The sequence below is a fragment of the Oncorhynchus gorbuscha genome, linkage group LG16 (assembly GCF_021184085.1).
Source record: "Oncorhynchus gorbuscha isolate QuinsamMale2020 ecotype Even-year linkage group LG16, OgorEven_v1.0, whole genome shotgun sequence".
Classification (NCBI taxonomy): domain Eukaryota; kingdom Metazoa; phylum Chordata; class Actinopteri; order Salmoniformes; family Salmonidae; genus Oncorhynchus; species Oncorhynchus gorbuscha.
This window is the reverse complement of record NC_060188.1, coordinates 18697602-18725338: the sequence shown is the minus strand read 5'-3', so window position 1 is coordinate 18725338 and position 27737 is coordinate 18697602. Positions and strand designations below refer to the sequence as shown.

Below are 27737 nucleotides of genomic sequence, written 5' to 3'. Positions count from 1 at the left end.
TCTTCCAGAAGTCTGCAGTTCAGTTTGTTTATCGGCCAAGGAAAAGAGCAGATCTTTTTTCCTGTAAAACTCATGGTTCTTTTTAAAATACTTTTAACGTCCACCGCTTTTCCTTCATGACCCTATATCTGAGAGACAAACACTCTTGGCCAAAGCATGACGTACCCAGACTTAAAGGATCCACATGACTGTGTGGTCCCATCCACACTCTCTCTGTGTCTGGGCACAGGGACAGAGACAGAATGAGACAGAATGGTGCAACAGCAGAATCAGAGAACATAGGACCAACGCCCATCCACAACCCTCAAACCTTCCCAGGCCTGCCTTCATAATAGACAAAGACAAAGACGCAAAGGGCTGGCTGTATTTTTTTGTGAAATAAAATACTGCATCATATTTGGCAACATCATATTCATTTGAAAAATCAGATAATACCATTATCTCATTTTAAAGCTCAGGATATTGTGCAAATCATATTAAATCTGTACGATAGATAAGGTTGACAGGGTGTTAAGTCTTAAGTCTCTGTCGGTCTCCAAGGCTCTCACTCTCTTTGTTCGGTTTGGTTAAATCATTCTCTCTGTTCTCTCCCGTGGTTTGCGAGATGGAGAGTCTGGGAGATGGAGATGGGCTCGTTGTCCCAGCGGGTCAGCGCCAGAGTTTACCGCACCGTGGAGCTGGCATAGGTCAGCGACCCAACAATGCACATCCCTGGACAAGATCTCTCCTAGCATGGTGGACAGATTAGGGGTGCACTCAGAAACATATTTTTATCCTAACAGAGCAGTAATGAGAGCCGTATGAGAGGGAGCTCGCTCCAAACATGACTAAGCCTGGAACAGCGGCGATTCATCAGACTGACAAATATGGAACACACCGCACAAAAACATGAACTTTTCCCATCGCGCAGTGACCTGAGCTGGGCCTTGGCAGGGCCTGACTGGCTGAGCCGTGCTTTATTCAACATCTGATCAAAGATGAGCTCAGCCCGTTCTTCCTCCACATCCCTAAACCATTATCATCAGCAGCATCAGGAATTACCTCAGGACAACCAGTCCTGGGTGACTGACTCTTACAGGTTAAATGCAATTGCATTACGTTGGGTGAACAGCCAGGTATTTGTCTAAAATAATTTTGATAAGGGGTCTTGCAGCTGTGGAGCGGCAGTGTAAGCTGCTTTGATCAGTAATAGCTAGCCCTCACTGCCCCGCCCATAAGGCCTAAGTCTATAATTGGACAAAAGCACTACTGCAGAGGAGGAGAGGAGTCTCCTGTCACTCATACTGCAGGGGGAAAACCTGCAGCTGGCGACGGTGACATCAGTGGGCAGGAGAACTGCAGCACACCGACGGCTCAGATGCACTGATAAGGCCTGGACTCTGATACCTTCTGAAAGACACAGACACCCTGGGAGCTAAGAATAAAACGGTAACGCTGCCACTCCAAAGGTTAGAATGGAACCACTCACTGTTCCCCTTTCTCCCCTACACTCAGTGGACTTTTAACCCCAGCTCCTTCAGAGGCTCCACTGGTTCGTGCTTTTTAAGATGGAACTTTTCATTCTTGCAGTGTACAGTGGAGGGAGTGTGGGCTGCTGTTGAGGTGTTACGGTGGTGAAGCTTATGGGCAGGAGAACCAGGTGGAGCCTCTGGCTGTCAGCCGACAGTTCTATGTCGTCTCTGTAGAGGTGAGGAGGCCTGAAAGACTAGTGCATTTGCCAACAAGGGCAGCTTAGACCCAGCTTTTAAAACACTTTCTATTCTCTGACATGAGTGTGAACAAAGATGCGGGGAAACAACGATTTCAACAAAAGGTAACAAAAAACAACGATTTATGATGGAATATTACCCTGTACCGAGGCACAAAGGTACAATAATTGACGTTGTATCCACATCATTTAACCAAAATATTCTATGTGATGACGTTGATAGCATTGTCAAAAAAATCATCAATGTAAGGGAATTTCCTATTTTACCCATCTTTTGACCTAAATCCAATGACACTGTGGAATCTTTTTGGGGTTGAATTCACGTTAGCTTCACTCAACCAAAACTAGACGTTGAACTGACGTCTGTGCCCAGTGGGAAGTGAAGGAATACTATATATAATTTTGCTGAACTGCAGCAACCATTTAAGTTTCAGAAAATAAATTAATATTGACATACGTAAACACACACACACACACACACACACACACACACACACACACACACACACACACACACACACACACACACACACACACACACACACACACACACACACACACACACACACACACACACACACACACACACACACACACACACACACACACACACACACACACACACACACACACAGAAGGGTAAAACAGTATCAGAATGACTGGTGAATACTGGCACAGGGTAAAAGAGCTAAGCTCTAAGGGGCGGCTTCACAAGGAGCTAATCTGAGCCTGGGTTAGCGGCAGCACATTGTGAAACAGGAAGACGAGCTCACAGAGGCCCAGCTAACTGACGCTGAGTTACACACTGTGCTGAAAAGAACACGGCATGGGGTACTCTGTCACAGAGGCCTGCAGCATCACGGTGCCAAGAAGCAGAATTAGGGCTCTGTAACTGTACGCTTGCCTGGTGTAAGACAATACGTTTCTTTAGCCTTATACTAATGGATAACCAACGCAGGAGAGGGTTCTACGGACGTGAGGGTTCCATCAGCCCATACGTGAGTCAATCAACTAACTGCACCCACAGCATACCTGACAACACTTTTCACTTGAGTGTTTCATTGCTAACCAACAATAGGAAACACAGAAAACAAATGGAAGATTTGTTTCAGCACGATCACAGTGGACTGTTCAGTTATAGAAAATAATGAACGCCAAAAGCAAAATCTTCAAACAACAAATGTATTGTCAGACAGAAATTGCAAGGTTACTTCATATACATGGACAATGTGCTATTTCAAGACTCAAAACTATTTCATGCAGAGTCCTTATTGCTTTTCTCATGATCAAAGTCATGGAATAGAAAAAGATCAATTAACTTGTGTAATCAGAGACAGGTTCAAATGTATTATTGAAAAAATAATATTATTATTACTATTATTATTTAAGAAAATTTACAAAACAAAGTGTGGCATTATTTTTGTGATACCCAAGACAAGCTATCTATACAGCTAATATATAATAAACAACAAATTCATCTTTAAAATTCTGCAGAACATTTGACCTCCGACATGGGGGGGGGGGCTCTGTGTATCCACCAGACTAAGAGAAACGTAACATTCAATATATTCTATACATTTCCGTGACACCGGGGTCTCCTCTATTTCAACATGACATTTTCCATTCCAAAGTAAGTCTCCACATGTTCCATACAAGTAACTGATGAAAAAGGACTGCTTATAGAGTATCATATAAAGTTTGTGGAGGAAACACCTGTGTTGAATTTGGACAAATAAAAAAGTGCATAAACAAACTAAACCAAACTGACGATCTAATATAGAGAAGGGTTGTCTCTGTACGCAGTGTGCATGTGTGTGTGTGTGTGTGTGTTTGTTTGCATTAGTGTATGGGAGTCTCCGTGTATAAGCTATAAGAGTGTGTGTGAGAGAGCGGGAGCGAGTGTGTATTGGCGAAGCGACCGAAGCAGGGCTGACTGTGAGGTGGGCTGCGGTGCCAGAGAGAGTAGAGCGCGGGAGGCTGAGGCTGGAGACGGGGCGGCTCTCCCTGCCTCAATCGCCTGCCTCCCAAACAACCTGGGACTGGGCCAGCTGTCACCACGCTCTTCAGCCCACAGACACACGACAGACTGCTACTGACACACACACACACACACACACCACACCACACACACACACACCACATATGACACACACGCCACACACACCGCACAACACACACACACACAAAACAGCCTTAAAGACACTCATTTATAGCCAGACAATTACTGTGCACATTAGCACACGCAGAGACAAACACATTTGCAGATGTGTTTGTTTACAGACAACACACCCCTAAACATGCATATTTAAATTCAGACAAATTTGCACACAAGCACCTGAACAAATTTACCAGCACAGACTTTATCTCTGGATAAGCACACATTTAAAGACACATACACAACTCAGAAACAACACACAAACTAAACGGTGTGTCAGTGGTGTCAAATGTGTACTGTAATGTGCTGTATTATAATTGTAATGTTGATAAGGCGTTACACTTGGAGGCGATTCTCTTTATTTATCACAGGCATTTGGTCTGGTGGTGCACGGGGAGGAGCAGGGTTTGGCAAGGCTCAGAGTGTGACTGCAAAAGGCTTTACAAACTGACCTGTGTGTGTGTGTGTGTGTGTGTGTGTGTGTGTGTGTGTGTGTGTGTGTGTGTGTGTGTGTGTGTGTGTGTGTGTGTGTGTGTGTGTGTGTGTGTGTGTGTGTGTGTGTGTGTGTGTGTGTGTGTGTGTGTGTGTGTGTGTGTGTGTGTGTGTGTGAAATAGACAGAGAAAGCTGTAAGGCGTTCACCAACTGACCTGGTGAGTGGACAAAGTAGGCCAGATAGAGGTCGAGCTCCTTGACGGACACGCCGATGTGGTGGGGCTGGACGCACAGGCCGTGGTTGGAGCACTGGGGCGACTTGACCAGCCGCTCTCCATCCGTGCTCTCCAGGGGGCTGCCCTTGAACAGGATGACCATCACCAGGTCCAGCCGCCACACCTTGTCGGCCTGGCGGAGACAGTCGATACGGCGGATCTTGCCCTTCTGGTCGGGGTTGGATAGAACACAACAGGGGGGCTTCTTGCCTGTGATGGTGAGCACAAAGTCCTCACGAAACTCGGGCCGGATGTCCTTTCGGAGCTTGGCCAACAGCCGCGACGCCCACTTCTGCTTGATCTCGGGCTTCTCACCCAGCAGCTCGTCCTTCACTGCGCGTTCTTCATCCTTTGTCATCCTTTTCTCGTGCTTCTTGAAGTACTTGCGTTTGCGTGCCTGCAGGTTGAACCAGGTGTAGGAGAAGGCACGGACATGGGGGAGAAGGGCCTCGATGAAGGGATGAAATTCATCCTAACAGAGGGAGAGAGAGACAGAGAGAGAGAGAGAGGGTGCTCTGTTATTCTCATGCAGTATGGTGTCATGCAAGCAGCTGAAGATCAGTTATTGAAGATAGAAGAGCGATGAGGCAATTTACTGACATTTTACGGCAAAATAATTCCTGCTTTGATAGAATTTTAATGCACTGCCAATAGAGGGGATTCAGTTCAGAAACTACTAACTTAGACAGGGCTAGCATTACCAACAATACCACTAACTGACATAATAATGATAATAATCATAATAATCATATCCAAAATGTAATAATACTGTAGGTACATACATACAATTACAATGCAAATAGTAAATTACTGGTCCTGTCCTTCTTACAAAAAAATATAACCTGAAAGCACATTTAAAAACTCAAATTAAACTGTAATAACAGATTCATTTAAATTTAAAAGACAAATGAGATTTTAAAAATTCAAGCCAAAGTGAGCAAACACTTTTTCTTTTTTTTTACATCCACTGTAAAGGAGAAGTTATTCAGCTATACTATAATACCTTCACTACACATCGCTCAGCGACAATGCCTAGATCTCGCCATAGTGTTCCTGTGCCAGGGTTGCCACACACCGGTCGTTCACCGCCAATCTTAGCCACCACAAGACCACTGTTAAAATGTGCTGCTAAAAGATCTGCCATACCATCTCCTATCTCTCCTGCTGCCATGCAAAAGAAGTCTAACCAGACTCACATTTCAACAACAAATTGAAAGAGGACAGAAATCACCACAAAAACACACTGCAATAGGAAGACAGACGGTCTGGTAGTTACCATTTTGCACTCTCATCATAAATTTGGCACAACGTTCAAAATGAAAAAGAATTCTCCAACACCACTTTTTTCCCCGCACTCACAAATGTACAGCAAGTGCTGGTTTAACAGGGTGTAAAACATGTGCAGATGAAAAAACTTGAGGGTAAAAAAGATAATTAGCAGAAGATCTCAGGAATCTCCAGTTGTCCACAGTAAGCAGTGGAACAAAGTTAAACAAAACAAGATACCCCCCCCGGGTGTTCTGGGGGTCACAGCGTAATGCCGCAAAGGATCGCTGGTTAAATCTGGGACGGAAAGACAAAATACCCCAATTTAAAGAGAAGAAAACTAACATTGAGAAATAATGGAAATATGGTTAAAAAAATAAATAGTGAATGGTATTTAAGAACAGAAATTATCTAAATATAACAATTGGAATAGACACATTTAAAATAAACAAACACTCTTCTTTTGCGCTTCCCCCCCCCAAAAAAGGAGGAAATAAAGCAAAAAAAAATCCTTGGCAAAGCGTAATTGGTAGTGGTGTTTGCTCAGATCTGTGGGCCCAGTACGACTCAGAGAGACACACACAGGCGGGGGGGCTGGGGAGTGCAGAGCACAGAATAGGAAAAAAAGGAGAGAACCGAATCAATGTTGGACGAGCGCGTACGACCGCTGGCAAAGCCGAGTGCTGCTTCTTTTTTCCCCTTTTCTCTCCAACTCTCTCTCTTTCTCTCTCTGTTTCTCTCTCGCCGTCTCTCGTCCTCTCCGCGTTCTTTCCCTAACCATTGCTTGAGCCTTTGCCAACACGAGTAGGGCCCACCTATTTGGCAACAAGATGCCTGTAGCCCAGCCAATGCGTTAGCTTCAAGAGCTGAAAGGGAGGGAAAGGAGAAAGGAGGGGGGGTTAGTGGAAAAGAGAGGGAGAGAGCCGGAGAGAGAATGAGAGAGGGAGAGCGAGAGAGGGAGAGCGGGAGAGAAAGAGTGTACGCAGTCCTGTCCGACAGCGCACACTTTGCCAAATCGCCAAGTTCCTATCTGACACATAGGCAAAGTTCAGGGGACATGTATTTCTCGTACACCAATCCTAGCTACCTTCAGTCTGCTTCCATCTCCAGTATGGCCGCCATTGCCTCATCTCACTACCCCCACCCTCTCTTTCTGCTTGCGTAACGCCACCTTGGCACAGGATGGCAAGAGAAAACACACAGCTCCAAAATCCCACCAGACCCCACAACCGGCAGCTGGTCTTGGATTTACCACAGGAACAAAGAGGGGGAAACAAACCCACCCCTTTTCCCACCCTGAGAGAAGATGCATCAATGTAATGCTGGGTGCTTTAAAACCAAAGCATATACAGTACACTGCATGTCTTACGGAGGGTAAAAGGAGGAACACCAACATATCGAATTGGGAAATGGGTACTGTTCCGGTACAACTGTCGCTATGGCGCTTTCAGCCCAATCTCATCAACACCAGTCCAATAACAGGAGAGTCTGCAAATAAATCGTTGAGCTTGATTTCTCAAAAGCCTCCAATGGCTGTGTCGTCCATGTTTGTGACTAATAATGAGTGCCTTGCCTCCATGATGCATCTCTTTCTTCTACAATTGCTGGACAGTTTGCAGAGGCATCTGTAACGGTCTGAATAAGTGGATGTCTTATTGTTCTTTGGGTTGAGTTTGCAGGGTTCGTAATTGCTGTAAAATGGAAGAACGCCTCTATTTCTGGTCCACTATTTGCAACAAAGATGATGTAAAACACATGTGTATTAGTGCACGCTCACTCTGTACTACCGATATAATCTAATCTTTAGTTAATATGCTGCAGTATCATGCACGATTTCTGCTTAATCTTAGAATGATGAAGACAGCATCACACCAGCATTTAGTAGTTGGCTTCAAGATGGTCTGGCTCACACCCATCAACTGTCACAATGCACAATAAAGGACAATATATCCCTGGGTTTCTGTTCAATTTCTGTTGCTTTCTCTAATACCCATTGTGGCAGATCACGATGAGCATCTAACAAAAGACAGACAAAACTGACATGAAAATAAGAGGAACATTTCAATTGAAGATACACATACTTTATAGGGTGAATGTGTGTGAGTCTGTGTCTGAGTCTGTGTGCGAGAGAGAGAGAGAGAGAGAGAGAGAGAGAGAGAGAGAGAGAGAGAGAGAGAGAGAGAGAGAGAGAGAGAGAGAGAGAGAGAGACAGAGACAGAGACAGAGAGAGAGTGGTGAGCAAATGTACCTGCATACGTGCATAAAATACAAAGACTCACACACTCACAAAATAACAGGATATTGATACAGGGAGAACAAAAGATGAGACACTATCTGGAAATCAAGACAATAACGGTTCAGGCCTTCATGAAAGAAAAGAGTGGTTTCCAGTACAGGGACCTAAGCAAAGTAGACTACCTGCAAAAAAAATTTAATACCATAATCATCCTATGAAGCACTACAGCAGATACAGTTTAATCATGCAAATATCCCACATTCAAAACTGTGATGTGGTTTTCAAGGTCCAATGAAGCCGTATTTATCTCAATATTATATCAAGTACATTACTGTGATTGTTTTCAATTAAAATTGTAAAAAATATATATTTTTAAATTGCTTCTTAGCAAAGAGCAATTTCTCATGCAATAATTGTGCTAGGGCTGCCTGGGAGTGGTCTAAGTGAAGAGCGGAACACTGAAAACTAGCTGCTATTGGCAGAGAGGTTCGTAACTGTCTTCACACTGGACACACACTGATTGAATCAACATTGTTGCCATTCCATTTGAATGAAATTATGTTGAACCAACGTGGAATAGACGTTGAGTTGACGTCTGTGCCTAGTGGGTTTGTTATTGGACTATTAACTAATTTACCGCCAGGTGATGTCACATTGCAGGCCAAAACTCTATCTCACCAAACAGTTCTTACACTTAAAAGAGCATTGTCATTATTTTCACAATTTCACAGTATTATTCCACATATTGTGGAAATATATATAAAACACTGATTATTTGTTTACTGCACTTGTCCTTTGAGGTATACAACCTTCATTGTCAGCAGTGCTCTGTTTCAATGATGATCTCCTACCTACCCACATACAACAACAAATAAACCCTCAGTAATTAGCTATATTCCTTTCCTACATATCTTCAGTATCTCCATCTCTTGTTTTGTTATTCAATAATCAATTATGCCAGCCAGCCACTGCTCCCAATCCATTTCTCTCTTTAGTAGCGGAATTTTGAAAACTGCAGCCTACCTCACCTCTCTATAAAAAAATAAGCAAGTCCTATTTTCAGACTCTTAATAAAGTAGGCAGCGCAAATCTGTGTTGGTGATTTTGGTATATCTTCAAAGTAAATAAATCACAGCACGTAGGGGGCCCACGTGGGTAAATAGGGGGGCCTGACTTGATTGGGTAACTGATGAATAAAACAATTACAAATCAAATGTATAATAAATAAATGTGACTGGTCAAGTGTGTGAGTCAGGGGCTGGGTCCACTCTCAATATTCAAAATACACCAGAGAGCATAATTCAGCCACAGAGGATCAATAGTTTCTAAAAAAAAATAACAGTGTATAAAGTGTTATCACAAGCACATACAGGTAACTGCCAAAATAAAGGAAACACCAACATAACATGTCTTAAAAGGGTGTTAGGCCACAAAGAGTTGCCAGAACAGTTTCAATGCGCTTTGGGATAGATTCTACAAGTGGACCAAAACCATGCCAGGAAAATGCACTGCACACCATAACATATACTTTGTATCCCTCATTTACTCAGCGTTTCCATTATTTTGGCAGTTTTCTGTATGTCTACAATCGGGAAGGTCGCAGTTTGTGCAGCACGCGTGCCAAATATGCAGCTTGCTGCATTGTGGCCATAGACATAGAAGGGTTTCGGAACCTCTTACTCTGGCAATTTGACTGTTAAACTCATGGATAAATTAGCAATGGCTTCCAGTCCTGACTTGAATGAGAACGGCCATATATGGATTATATTTCTATGGCTGGTTGCGGCTGTAGGTTTGCCTTTTGCACATTTCAAAATACAATCATAATAATAATAATGTTCAGTTTGGGAAACATATACCTACTGCGGAAAAGAGAAGACTACTCTCAACAACTCCCGATTACAGGCTCAAAATGGCCAGAAACAAAGACCTTTCTTCTGAAACTCATCAGTCTATTCTTGTTCTGAGAAGTGAAGGCTATTCCATGCGAGGAATTGCCAACTCACCCCATTCCATACAAATGTGCACAACCGCAACATTCAAACGAGGCTACAAAGGAAACTAATGGGACTGTAGCGACTGTGTTGACTTCAAAATCGGGGGTGTGAACTAGGTTTCTATTCAAGCGTTGATCAACATGGTAATGGCTCTATAGTAGAGGTTGACCGATTATGATTTTTCAAAGCCTATACCGATTATTGGAGGCCCAAAAAAAGCCCATACCGATTAATCAGATTATTTTTTTTAATGTATTTGTAATAATGACAATTACAACAATACTGAATGAACACTTATTTTTACTTAATATAATACATCAATAAAATCCATTTAGCCTCAAGTAAATAATGAAACATGTTCAATTTGGTTTAAATAATGCAAAAACAAAGTGTTGGAGAAGAAAGTAAAAGTGCAATATGTGCTATGTAAGAAAGCTAACGTTTCAGTTCCTTGCTCAGAACATGAAAACGTATGAAAGCTGGTGGTTCCTTTTGACATGAGTCTTCAATATTCCCAGGTAAGAAGTTTTAGGTTGTAGTTATTATATGAATTATAGGACTATTTCCCTCTATACCATTTGTATTTCATTAACCTTTGACAATTGGTTGTTCTTATAGGCACTTTAGTATTACCAGTGTAACAGTATAGCTTCCGTCCCTCTCCTCGCTCCTCCCTGGGCTCGAACCAGCAACACAACGACAACAGCCACCATCGAAGCAGTGTTACCCATGCAGAGCAAGGGGAACAACTACTAGAAGGCTCAGAGCGAGTGACGTTTGAAACGCTATTAGCGTGCACTAACTAGCTAGCCATTTCACTTCGGTTACACCAGCCTCATCTCGGGAGTTGATAGGCTTGATGTCATAAACAGCGCAATGCTTGACGCACAACGAATAGCAGCTGGCAAAACTCACAAAAGTGCTGTTTGAATTAATGTTTATGTGCCCGCTTCTGCCTACCACCACTCAGTAAGATACTTAGATACTTGTATGCTTGTATGCTCAGTCAGATTATATGCAACGCAGGACACGCTAGATAATATCTAGTAATATCATCAACCATGTGTAGTTAACTAGTGATTATGATTGATTGTTTTTTATAAGATAAGTTTAATGCTAGCTAGCCACTTACCTTGACTTACTGCATTCGTGTAACAGGCAGTCTCCTTGTGGAGTGCAACGAGAGAGAGGCAGGTCGTTATTGCGTTGGACAAGTTAACTCTAAGGTTGCAAGATTGCATCCCCTGAGTTTGAATTTGAAAATCTGTCATTCTGCCCCTGAACGAGGCAGTTAACCCATCGTTCCTAGGCCGTCATTGAAAATAAGAATGTATTCTTAACTGACTTGCCTAGTTAAATAAAGGTATATTTAAAAAAATTTATGAATTATAAAAAAATTGGCGCCCAAAAATACAGATTTCCGATTGTTATGAAAACTTGAAATCGGCCCTAATTAATCAGCCATTCCGATTAATCGGTCAACCTCTACTCTATAGTATTGGAGAAAAGTTGAAAAAACGGACCTTCCATTACATCTAGACGTGTCTTGTCGTAATTTACAACACGCATAAAGCAACTATTTCTGTCTTACAATCTCTCTCCACCAGGTGTAGAACTTCTCTCATCCTTTAAAAACAAGAAATGGACAGTGACGGGTAAGGGTATTTGTTTGTGTCATCATTGCATGCAATTTATCAAAGCCCCTGTTTACTTCTAAGATCACTTTAGCACCGCCCTAAAAACCCAATTCAAATTCGACACATTCCTTCAAATAGGTATGCAATGACACATTACATAAACTCTTTATAGTGTTTTATTTAAATTTTAGAGGAGATAAGGTGATAAGTTGGACAGATCGTGAAAAAAAGCTATTTTTCCACACAACATCTCTTGTACTCATTATCACTCTTTCATTGCCTGCTTGAATTATGCAGAAACGGGCAGTGTTTAGGTCATGTAATTGATTCTGTTGGAAAGGGGAGAACTTGTGCTTTACAATTGTATTGACATTACAGTTGATCTGGAAGTATTACGTTTTTGGGGTGCTAAAATAAGGGCAATTGTACCCATTTGAAACCTTAGGGCATAGGCCCCTGTCTTCACATTGGCACCATGTTACATTCTCCAATGAGCAAAGGTACAGTCTATGGATATCAATAATTGCTAAATGTGGTATCATACAGACTTTTTCATTCATTTACATGATTGGCCTACATTTATTTACTCACTCAAATAACGTCTAAATGGCTCCTCTCAGGCTACCTGCTGAATTGCTTGAGCTAGCCCTGCCATTTTTATCGCTATTTTCAACCAGTGTCTCAAATGGTTACCTTTGTGTCTCTCATTTCATTTATTTGTCATCATTTTCAATAACATGTCTGGACTGACAGGAAGCAGAAACATGCGGTGCGCAGGCTCTCATCCAACGAATACTTGACCCCACCTAGACCTGCTGCTCGTGACTGTTCCTAAAAGACCGCGAAAAACATCAGGCCTACAGACAAGTGTGAACTCTTAACTAACCACACCACTATGCCTTGTGTTACAACAAGCAGACAGGCCATGGTATGATATAGGCCAAATGCCACTATAGTGATTTCACACATTCACAGTAGACTACATTTCAAAATATGATGATCTAGCCTATTGAAAAACATTTCAAACTCATTAAAAATAGTGAAGTTAAGACTTTGGCCAAGACAATTAAATATGCTGCCACTGTTTTTTCCTCACGCGGCACTTACAATATTAATGCTTAAAGAGTGAAGACATCATCATCAGAGTCTGCCAAGAGGACGATGGAAATGAAGGAGCTGGAAAGACTGTTTGGCACTCCAGCCAGCGAGCCATTTGTGCCACTTTGTCACCGTCAGTAAAATCCAGTTTCAATTAATAATAGCAGAATAAACCCAAGCACCTACAAATAAATGTAGCTAAAAATCCAAACTGGCAGGCTAAAATCTACTAAATTGTACAATACAATTGGTTGCATAAATATGTATAGGCCTAGGCCTTGCCTAGGCTGTATAGAAAGTGATTAATTCACGGATGGAAAATTTCTTGAATGGCCAAACTCATTAGTAAACTATATTTACCCCAGTAAGTGTTGGGAATAGTGTATGCAAATACTTCAGTGTGCTTATAGGCCAGTTGAAATGTGTTGATATGTTCATTCAAGAGAATATTGATTGGGATATGTGCCCTTTCATGGGAGAGCAATTGCCTATATATTTAGGCCTATTCAAAAACATGATATAAAACATGTTAATCAATAGCATAGACACCAAATGTAGCCCATTAACCTACTCAAAAACTTTAGTTCCAAGTTGTGCGAATATAATATTTTAGCAGAGGCGAAGAGTCTGCACTCACATAGCACGTGTTATAGGCAACTCTACCTGTTGCCTCATACAAGTTAAACATGCAATTTATACAAAAATAAAGTGTTTCAGTTAAACAAATAAAACAATGTGTATTATATTAACATAACAGAAAATGTTCAACGTGACTACATCCATGGAGAAACACTTTTGGACTGGTATTTCTCGATACTTTTTGCATCTGGATGACAGAAGGAGACCTGCCAAGTGCAGATGAACTCTTTCACTGGCATTTTAAAAGAAGGTCTACACAAGTCTATATGGAAAATCAGGAAACATTGAACTCAGGATTGGATAAATTAGACTGCTGTATAAATTAGGGTACATTTGTTTTTCATAAAAAACAACAACATATGCCTGGTTTTTTTTCAGACATAATATAGGCTTTCTACATGGATTGGAAGTTTCTATGATGTTTTAGTTAGGTCAGGACTATGTGTCAGTTTTTCCAATTTCTTGTCTATTTTCTTCATACATCAGTAGGCCTACTTTGGATAAGTATTCCGAAGTTTAATCCAGAAAGTTGTTTCAAAGTGTGTTGCTTGTACATTTCACTTATTTTGAGGAACGCCAGCACCTGTACTCTATTGGTCACTTTAATAATGGAACACTGGTCACTTTAATAATGTTTACATACTGTTTTACTCATTGCATATGTATTTACTGTATTCTACTGTATTCTCGTCAATGCCACTCCGACATTGCTGTTCTTAAAATTTAGATATTTCAAAATTCTATTATTTTACTTTTAGATTTGTGTGTATTGTGAACTGTTAGATAGTACTGCACTGTTGGAGCTAGTAACAGCATTTTGCTACACATTTTGCTACACTTGCAATACATCTGCTAAATATGTCTAGGCGACCAATAACATTTTATTTGATTTGATTTTGATACGGAAATTCATAAGTATAAATGCTTAGGAAATGTATAGGCCTATGTCTAGGCTAAGTGTGCGACTTTCGTTGATATGAACATATTCAGCAGATTCACTGGCAGAGAAAAACCTTTAGGTTTAGGGATATGATATGGAGGTATGGAGGTAATGAATATGGAGGTAATGAAATAATTTGTTGTAAAATAATAAAAAGAGTCCTTATGTTTTCAACAAATGGTTTCGATTTTGATTTCTTCATACAGCGGGAAGTTTAAAAGATAAAGGCTAATAATCGAAAAACCAACAAACACCTTTAAAATCCCAGAATGTGCTCCTTTATAGCCTAACTAAAATATATCATTTATACTCATACCACTTTTCAAAATCTAAACCTTTTTTCCGCTGTTATCTTCAAATCCGCATTTTTTTCCTGAGTTAAGCATTTTATTTTCAACTTTATTTAACCAGGTAGGCCAGTTGAGAAAATCTTTATTTAAACAGGTAGGCCAGTTGAGAACAAGTCCTCATTTTCAACTGCGACCTGGCCAAGATAAAGCAAAGCAGTGCGACACAAACAACACATGGAATAAACAAACATTACAATCAATAACACAATAGAAAAGTCTATATACAGTGTGTGCAAATGAGCATAATCTATGGTGACAAAATATGAACAATAACAGAACTTCAATACAAATGTAAATGAGGTTTACACCCCATTTTCACCCAATTTTGTACGAACCTGAAGAGAAACTTCATTAGCATAAACATTTAAAGAATTTGTCCAGCGACATAATGTGGAATTTGCTTTTGTATAATCATTCTCTGAACTTCTTGTAAATGTTCTTAACACAATATATCCACGACTAGGGGAAAGGGCGCAAAAGACTCACATCTCGTCTAAGCACTCCTTTCCAATTAACTCCAACAAAAAGTGTAAATTGAAAAAGTTTCAAATAAGCCTTTAAGCCGTTAAGACGTTTTTCTGTATTGTCTGATTTAGTGCAAACCTACACCAAGACAGCAATGCAACGTTCTTTGAAAACGAATAGGCAATGAGCGCAGGCAGCACAACGTTGAGTAAACTACAGTGAAATTCAACCTTTGCGAATTTACGCGTTTGACAACCATCCATTTTTCGTTTAAAACATTTAGTAGGCCTACTTGGATGCCATTTGTGTGCATCGGATACAGAAAGGGTTTTATTCGTTGGCTTTAGGGAAACATGGACAGCGATGTAAAGGGGTGATTTGTTCCACAGGTCGTGCGAGTCCCTGTACGCAGAGCAGAGGTGAGCACAAACAGTTTGCAGCAGCCTATTCTCTAACTTTGAGAACAGGCGAGTGGTGTCATTGTCATTACTTGCTGGATACCTATATGGTGAATCATCCACTTGAAACACAACGTTTTGTTTTTCTCTCACAACGTGAGAGTGGTATGGAGAGGTCTCCAATGAACACCTCTGCTACTTTAGAGATGGCCATTAGCAGAGTTGACGACGGGGAGGGACTCTACGTTAAAAGCATTTACAGAAGGGGCAGGTCGCCTCTCAGTGATCCTGCGTTAGCGACATGTGAATAATACAAATTCATAAAGGTAATCAAACAAGGAAATTAAACAGTGTATCTGTGTTTCCAATAGCAATATCGGGCTCCTTATCCAACATTATAAATGGACACTTGACTATGGTCAAGGCCAGATAAGATATGTGGTTGTCTCATACTTCAGGCAGGCCCATCCCACTGGCCACAGACATCAGTTCAACGTCTCATGTTAAATTACATTTGGTTGAGTACGTGAATTCTCTATTAAACCCCTCAAAAATATAGGGTAAAAGTTGGGCGTAAAAAAATAAGAAATTCCCTTACGTTGATTACTTTTTGCAAATCCGATCAGTTTTCCACGTCATCACATTGAATTCATTATTTTATTGAAATGGCGGAGAAACGACGTTGATTCAACCAGATTTTCAACCAGATTTTGCACAGTGGGATAGGTCAATAGCAGAGTAAAGGAAATGTCATAATTATATGACATTTCTAAATCATTTTCAAAAATGTACAATTCAACTGAATACATGAACAACATTAGGCGAATAGGTCTATATTTTGATAATAGATGCATTGCAGTATTACACGTTTTACAACAGAATACAATTGTCTAGGATCAATGATGATGCATAAAAATGTCTCAGAAATGTGTTTGTCAAATAGAACAATCTGAAATGTTTCTGACCATACAAACAACAACTTAGTCTTCCGTCAGACAACCAGACAATCCATTAACCATGGTAGAAAGATACCTGAGCAGCACAGGCCTCATTCTCATCTCATTAGACCAATTATGCCATGGTCTGTCTGGATAACCTGAGAGCCTGTCTCTTCATTAGAGAGATGTGGGCCTGGTGTGGCTCACTGCTGTCCTCCCCTGACCAGCTGAGTGTCCCTGACCCTGGATGCTGGCAGACCCTGACCCTGCCGGGCCACACAGAGTAGAAGAGGTAGGGCGGGCGGCAGTGGAGGCTTAGTCAGCCAGGCCAGGCAGACACATGCAGCAGCTCCTGGGTGAGTGAGAGACACATGGCCGCAGGGGGATGCCATGCCAGCCCAGGCACGTAGGCATGCCAGTGTACTGACACACCATCACTTCAGGGACATCCAAATTATATGCACAGACTTATGTGCAAATATGTACATGTAACCTAAGTAGTAAGTAAGCAAGCCTTGTCAGAGCCAGAACGACCCATAGAGCCATTACGTACATGTAATAATATAATAATAATAATATAATATATATGTAACATATAGACCCTAAATGACCAACACATCCACAGACATGAACGTCATATACACAAAGTGACATATACACTCAAGATGCCATTCATACAGGCTTTGCCATTCTCAGAGGGTAGTAGGTGTGTGTCCTTGCCTGGCTCCTGCCACAGGTACGCGTGTCAGTTTGGTCTGCCCCTTCCTACATGGCTCTGAGGGTGCAGGTGAGTAAGGGACAAAGGCGGCATATGCCAACAGTGACACTGGCACACTGTCAGTCAGCACGTTCTCCCACGCACCCACACCCCTACGTTCCTGTGGATCTCCTCCGAAGTCCTGTCAATCCTCTGTTTTAACACATTCATGTCTGTAAGTGCCAGTGCCATCCATTCACCTCCCAATACCTCACTATCAGCCGCCGCATCTGGGTTCAAATCTAGTTCTTTCGGGATTGAGGACATAGGCTAAAGCTCTACTGAGCCCCCCATTTACCTCCAGTGTTTTCCATTGTGATTAGTATAGGCTACAGTGAGAGTACAGTGCCAGCCTCGTAACTCTCCATTGTAATCAGCGTAAACAATTCTGTTAACCATTAAACCAGAAAAATAAGGAGAGAGTGAAAATTCAACCTAAAGGGGGAAAAAGCAAAACCCTCCCCACAATCTTACTCTCTCTGTGGGCAAGCAAGTGATGTGTAAAGGCTTTTGAAGTGCAGCGCTAGCGTTCGTTGTAATTATCTCAGTTTACAAACCAGCGCGTTACTATGTGTGAAAAATCTGCAAGCAATTTGTGGTGCTGCGTGCTCACAGGCCCAGGGTTGGCCGGGGAGCCATCAGAGGGAGGCACGAACGGCACATTCCAGCCCCACGCAGGGTCGTCACCTCACAGCCACGCCACGCTGCTGCAGGGGCTAGTACTACCACCACCTCTCCTCTCCCCAGCCCACTCCACAGTACCACTGACATCTATATCACACTGCACTACCACATAGTTGACTGGAGTACTCATGAGGCGGTGTTAGATATCGAGGTATGGTTCCAATAGACTCCCCAGAAGATTTATCTTGAGCTTTAAAGAACAAATCAAGCCAAGGATCATTAAGCAAACAGCACCGGCCTGAATTAACATTAAAATGTTTGTGTGCCATGTCAAGACCTGAAACCTTTCTGAAAACATTGAGATCCAGGTGAACCCAATGATCTAAACCATTTTGTTTTCGTAATGGTGTACAGAGATATCAAATTGATATTATTCTGCCTTTAGTTATAACGCAGGCTGAAACTTGTTTTGTGTTCCAGAGAAACGATGGGATATTATTGACAGGATGTGCAGGGAAATATTTTAAACAAATTTAGCAACACATGAGTATGTTTACATAAAGAACAATACTGATGATGGCTAATGATGTCATACTAGTGAGTAGACCCTTTAAAACCGGTGAGAAGGCTACTGTACAGAGGACAAGGCATATCACCACAAGGTCTGCCTTCATGAGGGTAGCAGTAGTAGCACTTGAGGTTTCCACTTGAACCTCATCACATGCCCCCCCCCCCCCTCCTCTCCTGTCCCTCCTCTTCCCCCTAGCCCCACGCCGCTGTCTAGAAAGAATGTTTAGTTGAATAGGGAAACCACCGCCCTGCTTTCAGTGACGGTGCTGGCGGCACGCCGTGCTGTGACAGGCTGGCTGACTCTGCACCAGACAACATGTTTATCTCCTCAGAGAGCCGTCGACGGGCCGCAGCTACCCAGCCGCTGTCGGCCTCCATTAAGAAACACTGAACCTCTGGAGGACATGATTACACTAAAGGAAGGACTGTTTAGCAATCAGTTCTGGCGTTGTGAATTAAAATTGAAATGTATTCATCACAGAAAATAACGTCCACAGTTCCATTCACCAATTAAATCTCAATTCATCTCCTTAAACCCTGGTAACAATCCCACAAACGATGGTCTGCGAGGCTAAAATATATGGCTAATGACAATTTACTTGGCAGCTCACTGAATATGTCCGTCACAAAAAGCAATGTTGTTTTCAGAAATCGAAAGTATTTTTTTTAACTTGATAGGGCCTGATTTAATTCATAGCACATTGCCTACTGTTATCTCTATGGCCCAATTCATGTAGTTGGGAGAACTTTTTATGAGCATTGTGACTCATACCAGAGCTCAGAGATCTGAACAACGTTCCACAGTCTAAATAGAACCCACTACATGTCCTTTTGATTCAGAATCTCAACACTACATGTCCTTTTGATTCAGAATCTCAACACTACATGTCCTTTTGATTCAGAATCTCAACACTACATGAAAAGAGGGGTCTCACGTTCATGTGTTAACTTGCTGCTTAAATAAAGCTAAAGGGCTTTATTCCACTTTCAAACAGTGCAGGGTAAGAAATCAAAGGGGTGTCTAGTAATTAAAAAACACATATGCCCCAAGAGTACAGTATGACGCATCATTACAGTCTCCGTCGTAACTACAGGCTTTATGGGTAACAAGCTAGTCATACCCAAGGACAGAAATAACAAGCCCATGCTAGATAATCGTCCCTTTCACGCTCTACTATTATGACATCATCAGTAGTGCAGCCAGTGCGGCTGCAGCATTGTGACTCTGGGGTCCTCTCTGATTGAGCCAGACCCGTGGAGTGTTGTCTGTGGGGGCGGAGTCCACTTTGGACTGGGTGTATTTTGATTGGAGGGCAGGGAGAGGCCACCGGCAAATGACTCGGTCTCCTTCTCTGTTCTGTGGTCCATTTGTCTTGAGGATATATTAATGCCTATGCAGTAAATTAGCATTTAGTATTACATTGGCTAGGTATGGGTAAGGCAGTAGAACTGTCTAGACCAGGATCTGCTGTGAACCCATGGAGGATCATACAGCTTACTAATAATGTGCTTTAGGGTTAGGAAGAGTTAGCATTTTACAAGCCACTCTAAATTGCAAGATGTACTGATTACATATAAGCATAGACTGAGAAACATGTGAGGAGACAATCATGGCTTGAACAAAAAACTCACACATGCACAAACAGGGAATCACACTACTCTTGCAGAGTGTTGAACGCTTTGCAATCAAAGAAATAAAGGGGCAATCTAGCACACAATCAAACTAGAGATTTATCCAGCTCTCCTGCCAACAGCCAGGGCCCTCCTCTTTCTGAACAAGGGATGCACTATTGACTAAATTTACCCCACCCCCCCCTCTCTGTCTTTCTCCATCTCTCATTTTTTTCTCTCTCTCTTCAGTCTTCCCTCTGCCAGTCGGTGAGGCGTGATGCCAACCCTTTCCACAGCCGGGCACACTGCCCTGTCCTTTATGCAAATGCTTTGCCGCCATCCCAAACTCACAACCCCCACTGTCTCACCCTCCATGTCTGTGCCCTTCTCTCCCCCCTCTGTCTCTATGTTTCTATCTCTCTACCATTCTCTCTCACATGAGGAAACTGAGAACCAGCTATTAGAGTCTTGCTTCCGAGTCCTCCATGAGGCCTGCTGATCTGCAGTCAGTCACACCTGCACGGTTCTTGAGTAAGGCCAAAACACCCTGTACTTTGTTTTACTGCTGCTGAGGGCCAATTACACAAATGGGGGTATGTTTAATAGAGGTGCAGCTCATGGACACTCCTGTAGGTGTGTCTGCAATAGGTCCAATAAAGGACTGCCTCTGCTAAGAAAGAGAGAAAGTGTGTGTGTGTGTGTGTGTGTGTGTGTGTGTGTGTGTGTGTGTGTGTGTGTGTGTGTGTGTGTGTGTGTGTGTGTGTGTGTGTGTGTGTGTGTGTGTGTGTGTGTGTGTGTGTGTGTGTGTGTGTGTGTGTGTGTGTGTGTGTGTGTGTGTGTGTGTGTGTGTGTGTGTGTGTGTGTGTGTGTGTGTGTGTGTGTGTGTGTGTGTGTGTGTGTGTGTGTGTGTGTGTGTGTGTGTGTGTGTGTGTGTGAGAGAGAGAGAGAGAGAGAGAGAGAGAGAGAGAGAGAGAGAGAGAGAGAGAGAGAGAGAGAGAGAGAGAGAGAGAGAGAGAGAGAGAGTGAGAAAGAAAGAAAGAGAGAGAGGGGGAGGGAGGGAAGAGATTAAAATGATTCATGTGATGATATTAAATAGAGCCGCTTCACATAACCCACATGTACCATTATCTAGCAGTCATTGACGTGATTATGACTCAATTCCCTTTCATCATCCAAGAGAAAGTATGGAAGCTATTTTAATAGACAAGACAGGTACTTGTTTGTTTCTTGTTTCATAGATGTAAATCAATAAATAAATAATGTTCTCTTTGAGGTTCAAGAAAGTGCATTAATGCGATTTACGTTCAAGCATAATGTCTATATATCTGAAAAGAAAATGGTAACTGTGTAACAATGGTACTATCGTCCTCATTGTCGTTGTTGCAGTGAACCAAACATGAGATAAGAACCCCAGACGTGCTTCATGGTTAGTCCCAGTGGTTAGTCCCAGACAGGTAGACAGAGAGGGTTAATCAACCAATAGAGAGACTGAAGGAAGAGCCTCCTTCATGTCAGCAAAGTTAAGCTTCCTCTGCTGCCATCCCCTCTAGAGCGGAAGAACGTTGAGGATGCCGACAATGAGGGCCGGGGTCCACACACGCCGGACACAGCCACACACAGCACAGGAAAGCAACTCAGGCTAACACAAACACTCACAGAGACACACCACTGTCTGGTCTTCTTGTGTGGCCTGTTCATAGAGTAGGCCTACATGGACATACTGTGTAGGCACTCACTGCATCAGAGCATACCCCTTATATTTACATGAACCAACTGACAACAAATAAAACTTAAGCAAAAAAGCTAATGTTACTAAACTCAATTTGTGTGGGGCTGAACTAATATACAGATGAATTGTATTCATGCCAATGTCAACCAAAGAAATCCTCATAAAGGCTTCTGGTCAATGAATGTAAAGATGATGACTCATTTATTCTGTGTTTATAAGCCTGTGCCACATAGTAGAAGGAAAAGCCCCAGATAACCAAATGCAGAGACTTCTTTAAGCAGACTAAGTTAGCAATAAACATTGACAAAAAAGGCTATACAATGGTAAACTTGCCATGTGTCATACAATGGCAGCTCTGATTTTCTCAGTCCGCATAAACAAATAATTAAAATAGGAGGTGGGTGATGTTGTGGGGAGTGAGAGACATGAACACTGTTTTCCTATTGGTAAATGCTACTGCCCACATCCCTTTCCCTTCTTCCTGTAGAGACTTCCTTGTGTTCAATTACTGTAATAACGTTTCAGCAACCTTCCAGTGCTAGTACATGATGGAGGTGATGAAAAACTAAGAGGGAACAATGTTTTATTTTTTTCCCTAGCCTGCTGTACAGAAAAGTTGCACCTGAAAGACATGTTAGTTCTGTGTGCCTTTACAGTATCTGTCTGCCTGTATCAACAAGAGCATGATAACAGTGATATCCTGATTAATCTCCAGCTCCAACACATTATGGGCATAGGACAAGAGGTCAGATATGTTAAAATGACCTCAATCAAAACCCCAACTAGTTTTACTAGGCGTAATACAGAAAGTGCTCCTCATTCTCATAAGAGATCACGGAGCAGACTCCAAATAAAACAAAGCTTTTATACTCCAATATCATGATAGTTTGTAATTAAACTATTAAACTCAACCCAATCCTAGACCAATGAAAAACAGACCGTCTGTGTGGTGGAGGGAAATGAATGAGGCCTTTTCTTTCAGAGTGGAGATCAGAACCCCTAACTCTGGGATTTTGTGCTGTTGCCTTTCTCCCCCTGGAGGGAGTAATTAGGTTATGGAAGACAACTGCGGCATTGTTTTAACAGTGGAGGGATTGTACCGGCCAAAGTCCCACCAGCGACATGCTTCTCTCTCTCACAACAAAAAATGTCAGATGGATTCGGAGGAGGCAGACATCTTTCTGGTGGCTGTTTTTGGTTGGAGTTGGGTTGGGTTCTGTCTGTTTGTGCAGAGCCACTGTTAGGGAGGGTATCCCATGTATCCACTGACTTGGCAACAGAAACAAATCCTAACTAGAGTAATATGGTTATGATGCATTCACATTCCTTCCTGTCCCCTAGGAAATACAATACGCTTATATTGTCTGTTTTAATCACACTCCGCTTCCAAGGAGAGAACACAACCAGCCATGGCTATAAAGAGTCTTTCTCAAATATACATAGAGCTCAGTTACAGTAAATATGCAACGTGTTGATTGATGGGGGGGGGGGATCTAACAATTCACATTGGTTAAAAGAACGGCTTGGAGCGCTAACCGACCTACTGTATTGCCCACAGACTCTCTTCTCCATGATTGTTTTTACTTCGAGCAGTTGCTGCTGCAAATGTTTTAGATTTTAAAGATGGATGCACATTGCCCTTGAATGCTCACTGAAACATATACTTTAATCACTCAGGCTCAAACATGTTCTATGCAAATGTAGCGGCTTTAAGAACGTGCTGTAAGCTCACTTCAGGGCTAGCTTGAAATGTCGCGGAAGGAGCCATTCAATTGGAACCTTTTGATTGGCTCAACCCTTTGGAGCATTGTCAATGGCGGTCACGTGTGTTGTGAAGCAGAGGATCACTGGTTCGCACCCAGTATGGGGCAGTCGGAGGAAGCTAGGCTGTTAGCAGCACATTGACCCTCGGTTACACAGTCAAACACACACACAGCTAACTCAAGCACATCCTACAAAGCAGATCAACTACAGACATGTCTTTAGGTCAGGAGCTCTTCCATCTAGTCTGAAGATGATGAACATAAATCTCTAACTTAAAACCCCACTATAATGTACACATCTGCACCCGCCTAAGCCATTCCTACTTTATCATACATTTTAGTAGCATGACCAGGACATACAGGGAATTGCGGTCCCCACAAGAGTCCTAACTCCAAGTCGGGAACTATCCTTATTTGGGTAATGGAAAAGACATGACATGACAGATGAAAACAAACGTGTAGGGATTTGATGTAGATATTCAACACCATTTGATGGTCCATCATGTCTAGACTTGACAGTCCCCATAATATGCTGCAGATGGCAAAACGTAACTTAACTGATGACGATAATGATATGTGTTTGGGTTGTACAAGGTTATTCTCAAGACATCCTGTGCCAAAAAGACTGACATAAACTTGACACTTTAGACAGGGGTTGTAGTTTTTTCCTCATTCTCTTTTCAACAAAGCACTAAAAACTGAGACCATGACAAGAGCACATTGTTTCTCCATTCAGATCGTGAGTGGTCACATGAGAAAGTGCTTTAAAATAAATTATACCTCAAACAAGCAGACATCTTATTAAGTATGGGAACGGGCTGATCAAGGAGCAAAGCAACGCTGGTGTTCTAAACTCCTGCATATGTTTGAAGGAGAAGCTTTTTCCCACTTTGTGAAAACAGTGCGAGTTGGTACACAGTTCCTTGAGTTTCAACAGTGATGTCATGAAGTCCCCCATTGAACCTGGTGGTGACATATGTAGGCTTGACCTTGTTTTTCTTCATGCATTGTTGTTACATACAATCTGTATTTTTGACAAAAATAAACGTAATGTGACGTGAACGTCTGGCTGTAGCCTACTTAACATAAACCTTAAAGTATTGCACATTTAAAAAATACAAAAAATTCACTGAAGGGGGTAACATTTTCCACTCAAATTGAAAGGTTTCCATGTCAAAAGCAACACTCTGGCTTGAAGTCATTTTCAAAGCCCCAACAGTGAAGTGAAGTTCAGAGTACTGTGGATACCTTTTCCACATTGAGTAGCAGCAGTTATTTGTGTTTGACTACTACCAAGGGCCGTGCCCTGCTCTCCACACTACTCTCAGTATGGCCTACAGCCACAGCCAGCAGACCCTCACAAGAATCTCAGGACACACACACACACCCTTTCTGTGTTTGCTCATAGCTGCTAGTCCTCCTCAGAGTTCATGTAAGGTAAAGAAAGATATGTTATATTATGCGTATAGATTTTCCACCACTGGCCAGGGCCCAACTTCCTGCTCTGAGGAGAGAGCTGCAGTGCTTTGTTCCCAGGGCGATAGCGAATCCTCGCTGGACCGGGTGGCCAAACAGCACAGACAGAGTGACAGAGAAACAGACAGCAAGAGACAGAGAGACAGACAGAGAAACAGACAGCGAGAGACAGAGAGACAGACAGCGAGAGACAGAGAGACAGAGAGACAGAGAGGCAGAGAGACAGACAGACAGACAGACAGACAGACAGACAGACAGACAGACAGACAGACAGACAGACAGACAGACAGACAGACAGACAGACAGACAGACAGACAGACAGACAGACAGACAGACAGACAGACAGACAGACAGACAGACAGACAGACAGACAGAGAGAAGGAAAGAGAGAGAGAGAAAAAAGAAAGAAAGAAAGAAAGAAAGAAAGAAAGAAAGAAAGAAAGAAAGAAAGAAAGATAGAAGAACCTGAGACCAACAGATGTGCAGCCTTGCCAGCCTAAGATACTGATATTGTTGTTTATGATCCTTGTCTCTTCAACTTCTAATTTTCCTTTTAACTTGTGTTTTTTTTCAGCTCTTGAAATAAGGTTACAAGTGCTTTTGTTACAGCTTGACTTGAGGATTTGTTAGAATCCAAACGGCAATGCTCCACCACCCGTCCCCAAGACAGGAAAACCTCTTCCCTCCAAGTTTAACCCATTAAATGCTCCATTTATCCCGGTGTAGATCATTCTCATTCCTTATTAAAATATGTAAGCAAAACGTATTTTTTACTTCGATGTACACTTTTAGTTATAAAGTGATCATTTTCAGATTGGTAATCTTATCCAGGATCAGAGTTCCAACTCTCAGCTGCATTCATCACACCCTAGGCTAGAAAAACAAAACCGATTCTATTTCAACACACTAACTCAATGAGGTATAACAAACAGGAAACACGATTAAAGTAGTGTCATTAATTGAGCCAAAACCCACAAATCAACTTTCACCTAGATTCACCTGATCATCAGAAAGAGTTGCAAAATGGCAACATTACATGAGAACAATATGTGACGTCATTGGGTGACGTCTTCACTTTACAACTACCCTAAACTTCTCCCCTCGCCCAACCACCACCACTCCCCACATTCATTGTTGTGAGATGAGGTATTTTGCAGTTGTCTGCTAATGTACATAATTGTCTCTTCAGCCACAGCCAGGTGCAGGGAGAAGTGCTAATGCAGTATGTTTCCACAGTCACATTTGGGGGAGGTTAGGGAGTGAAGTGCCATATGGGTTAGGAGTCAGTCGAGGAGCTGGCACACATGGTACGCTGGCAACACAACAGCCCCCCTCCTCCCCCACCAACACCACCTCCCCAATCATCACTCTGGTCTAGTGGTGCTGGCTGTGATTTTGACGGTCGGCACCAGCCTGACAAGGGAGAGTCAAGAATGCACACCTGCGCCTCGTGCTTAAGTGTGTGCAGGTGTGGGAAGTGTTTGAGCGTGTGTGTTTGCCGGTGTATGTGTCCATTAATGCATAATGCATAAAGCCTGAGAGGGTTTGAATGTGCATGTATGTGTGTCTGTTTTCACTCACATACTGTACGTATGTGTTTTGGATGGGTGTGTTGAAATAGATGTGGAGATATTACCGATTCAGAGGCAAGATTGTGCCATATTTGTGTGAGCTTGTGCATGCTTGGTTATTAGTGTGTGTGTGTGTGTCTGGTAGGGAGAGAGAGCGAGCAAGAGGGAGGAAGAGGGGTAGATAGATCTCAGATTTCATACAGATGAATCCAACAGCAATGTAATGAGGGGTCTATATATTTAGATCAGTGGGAGTTGAGGTCAGTGACCAGACTGCTGTCCCCACCTCCATAACAAACAACAGGCCCCTACTGTAGTGACCTTCAGTGGGGTGTCAATGAGCAGCAGCAGAGACCTGTGACATGCCAAAACAATGGATCTTCATGCTCTTTCTCATATTACCAATCACACACTTGATGTGAGGTTTATGCTCCGTATGAGACAAACAAACCCAAAACATTTTGAGGTATTTGATATTAAGAGCACATCCACCAGCTTTTATAAATCACTTAGAAATCCATTACAGCACTACTACTGATAGACTTAGGAGTCTACATTTATGTCTAGAGCAGACTCCCTCCGTGTTGTTAAGCTCCATACAATCCCCTCAATTCTGAATTGTGTGGCACTTTTCAATTCAAACACTGCCATTACACCACACTACAGACCTAGTGGAGTGTAACAGAGTGCTAGTGGGTGAGGTCTGCATATCTCACCGATGCCCTCTGAGATAGGGCCCATCAGGCAAAAACACTAGGACTTATCATCTCCCCCACACTAACACTCCACAGGGGATGGGTAGAGAACAGAGAGAATGTTGCATGGTGAGAAATAAATGGCAAAGGAAATAAGACCAACATACTGTAGACCTTTTTAACTGTCAAAACACACCATGGCATGCCTATCTCTGCAAACCCAAGCAGCCACACCCTCTCTTACACAATTACCACCAACCTCACCATATCCTCTCACTTCCAGATAAACTAGTTGTCAGACAGTCAGTGGTCTAAATATTAGATAATAGGTGATAATAGGTGATAATAGGTGATAATAGGTGCTCCACTCTTTAGATGCATGACTAATCATGGAAAGCACATACTG

The 27737-nt window shown here is 42.3% G+C and overlaps 1 protein-coding gene across 13 annotated transcripts in view; it reads right to left on the bottom strand.

Moving 5' to 3' along the window:
* LOC123998977 (nuclear factor 1 X-type-like) overlaps positions 1-27737 on the bottom strand; it is a 173968-nt gene that overhangs the window by 127004 nt on the left and 19227 nt on the right. For 12 of the 13 annotated variants that reach the window (XM_046304271.1, XM_046304272.1, XM_046304279.1 and 9 more), the window contains one exon: positions 4512-5043. In XM_046304271.1, coding sequence (XP_046160227.1) covers positions 4512-5043 — 532 coding nt within the window. Of the gene's footprint in view, positions 1-4511; positions 5044-5847; positions 6606-27737 lie in introns of those variants that run through there. The other variant, XM_046304278.1, reaches the window with a different exon arrangement.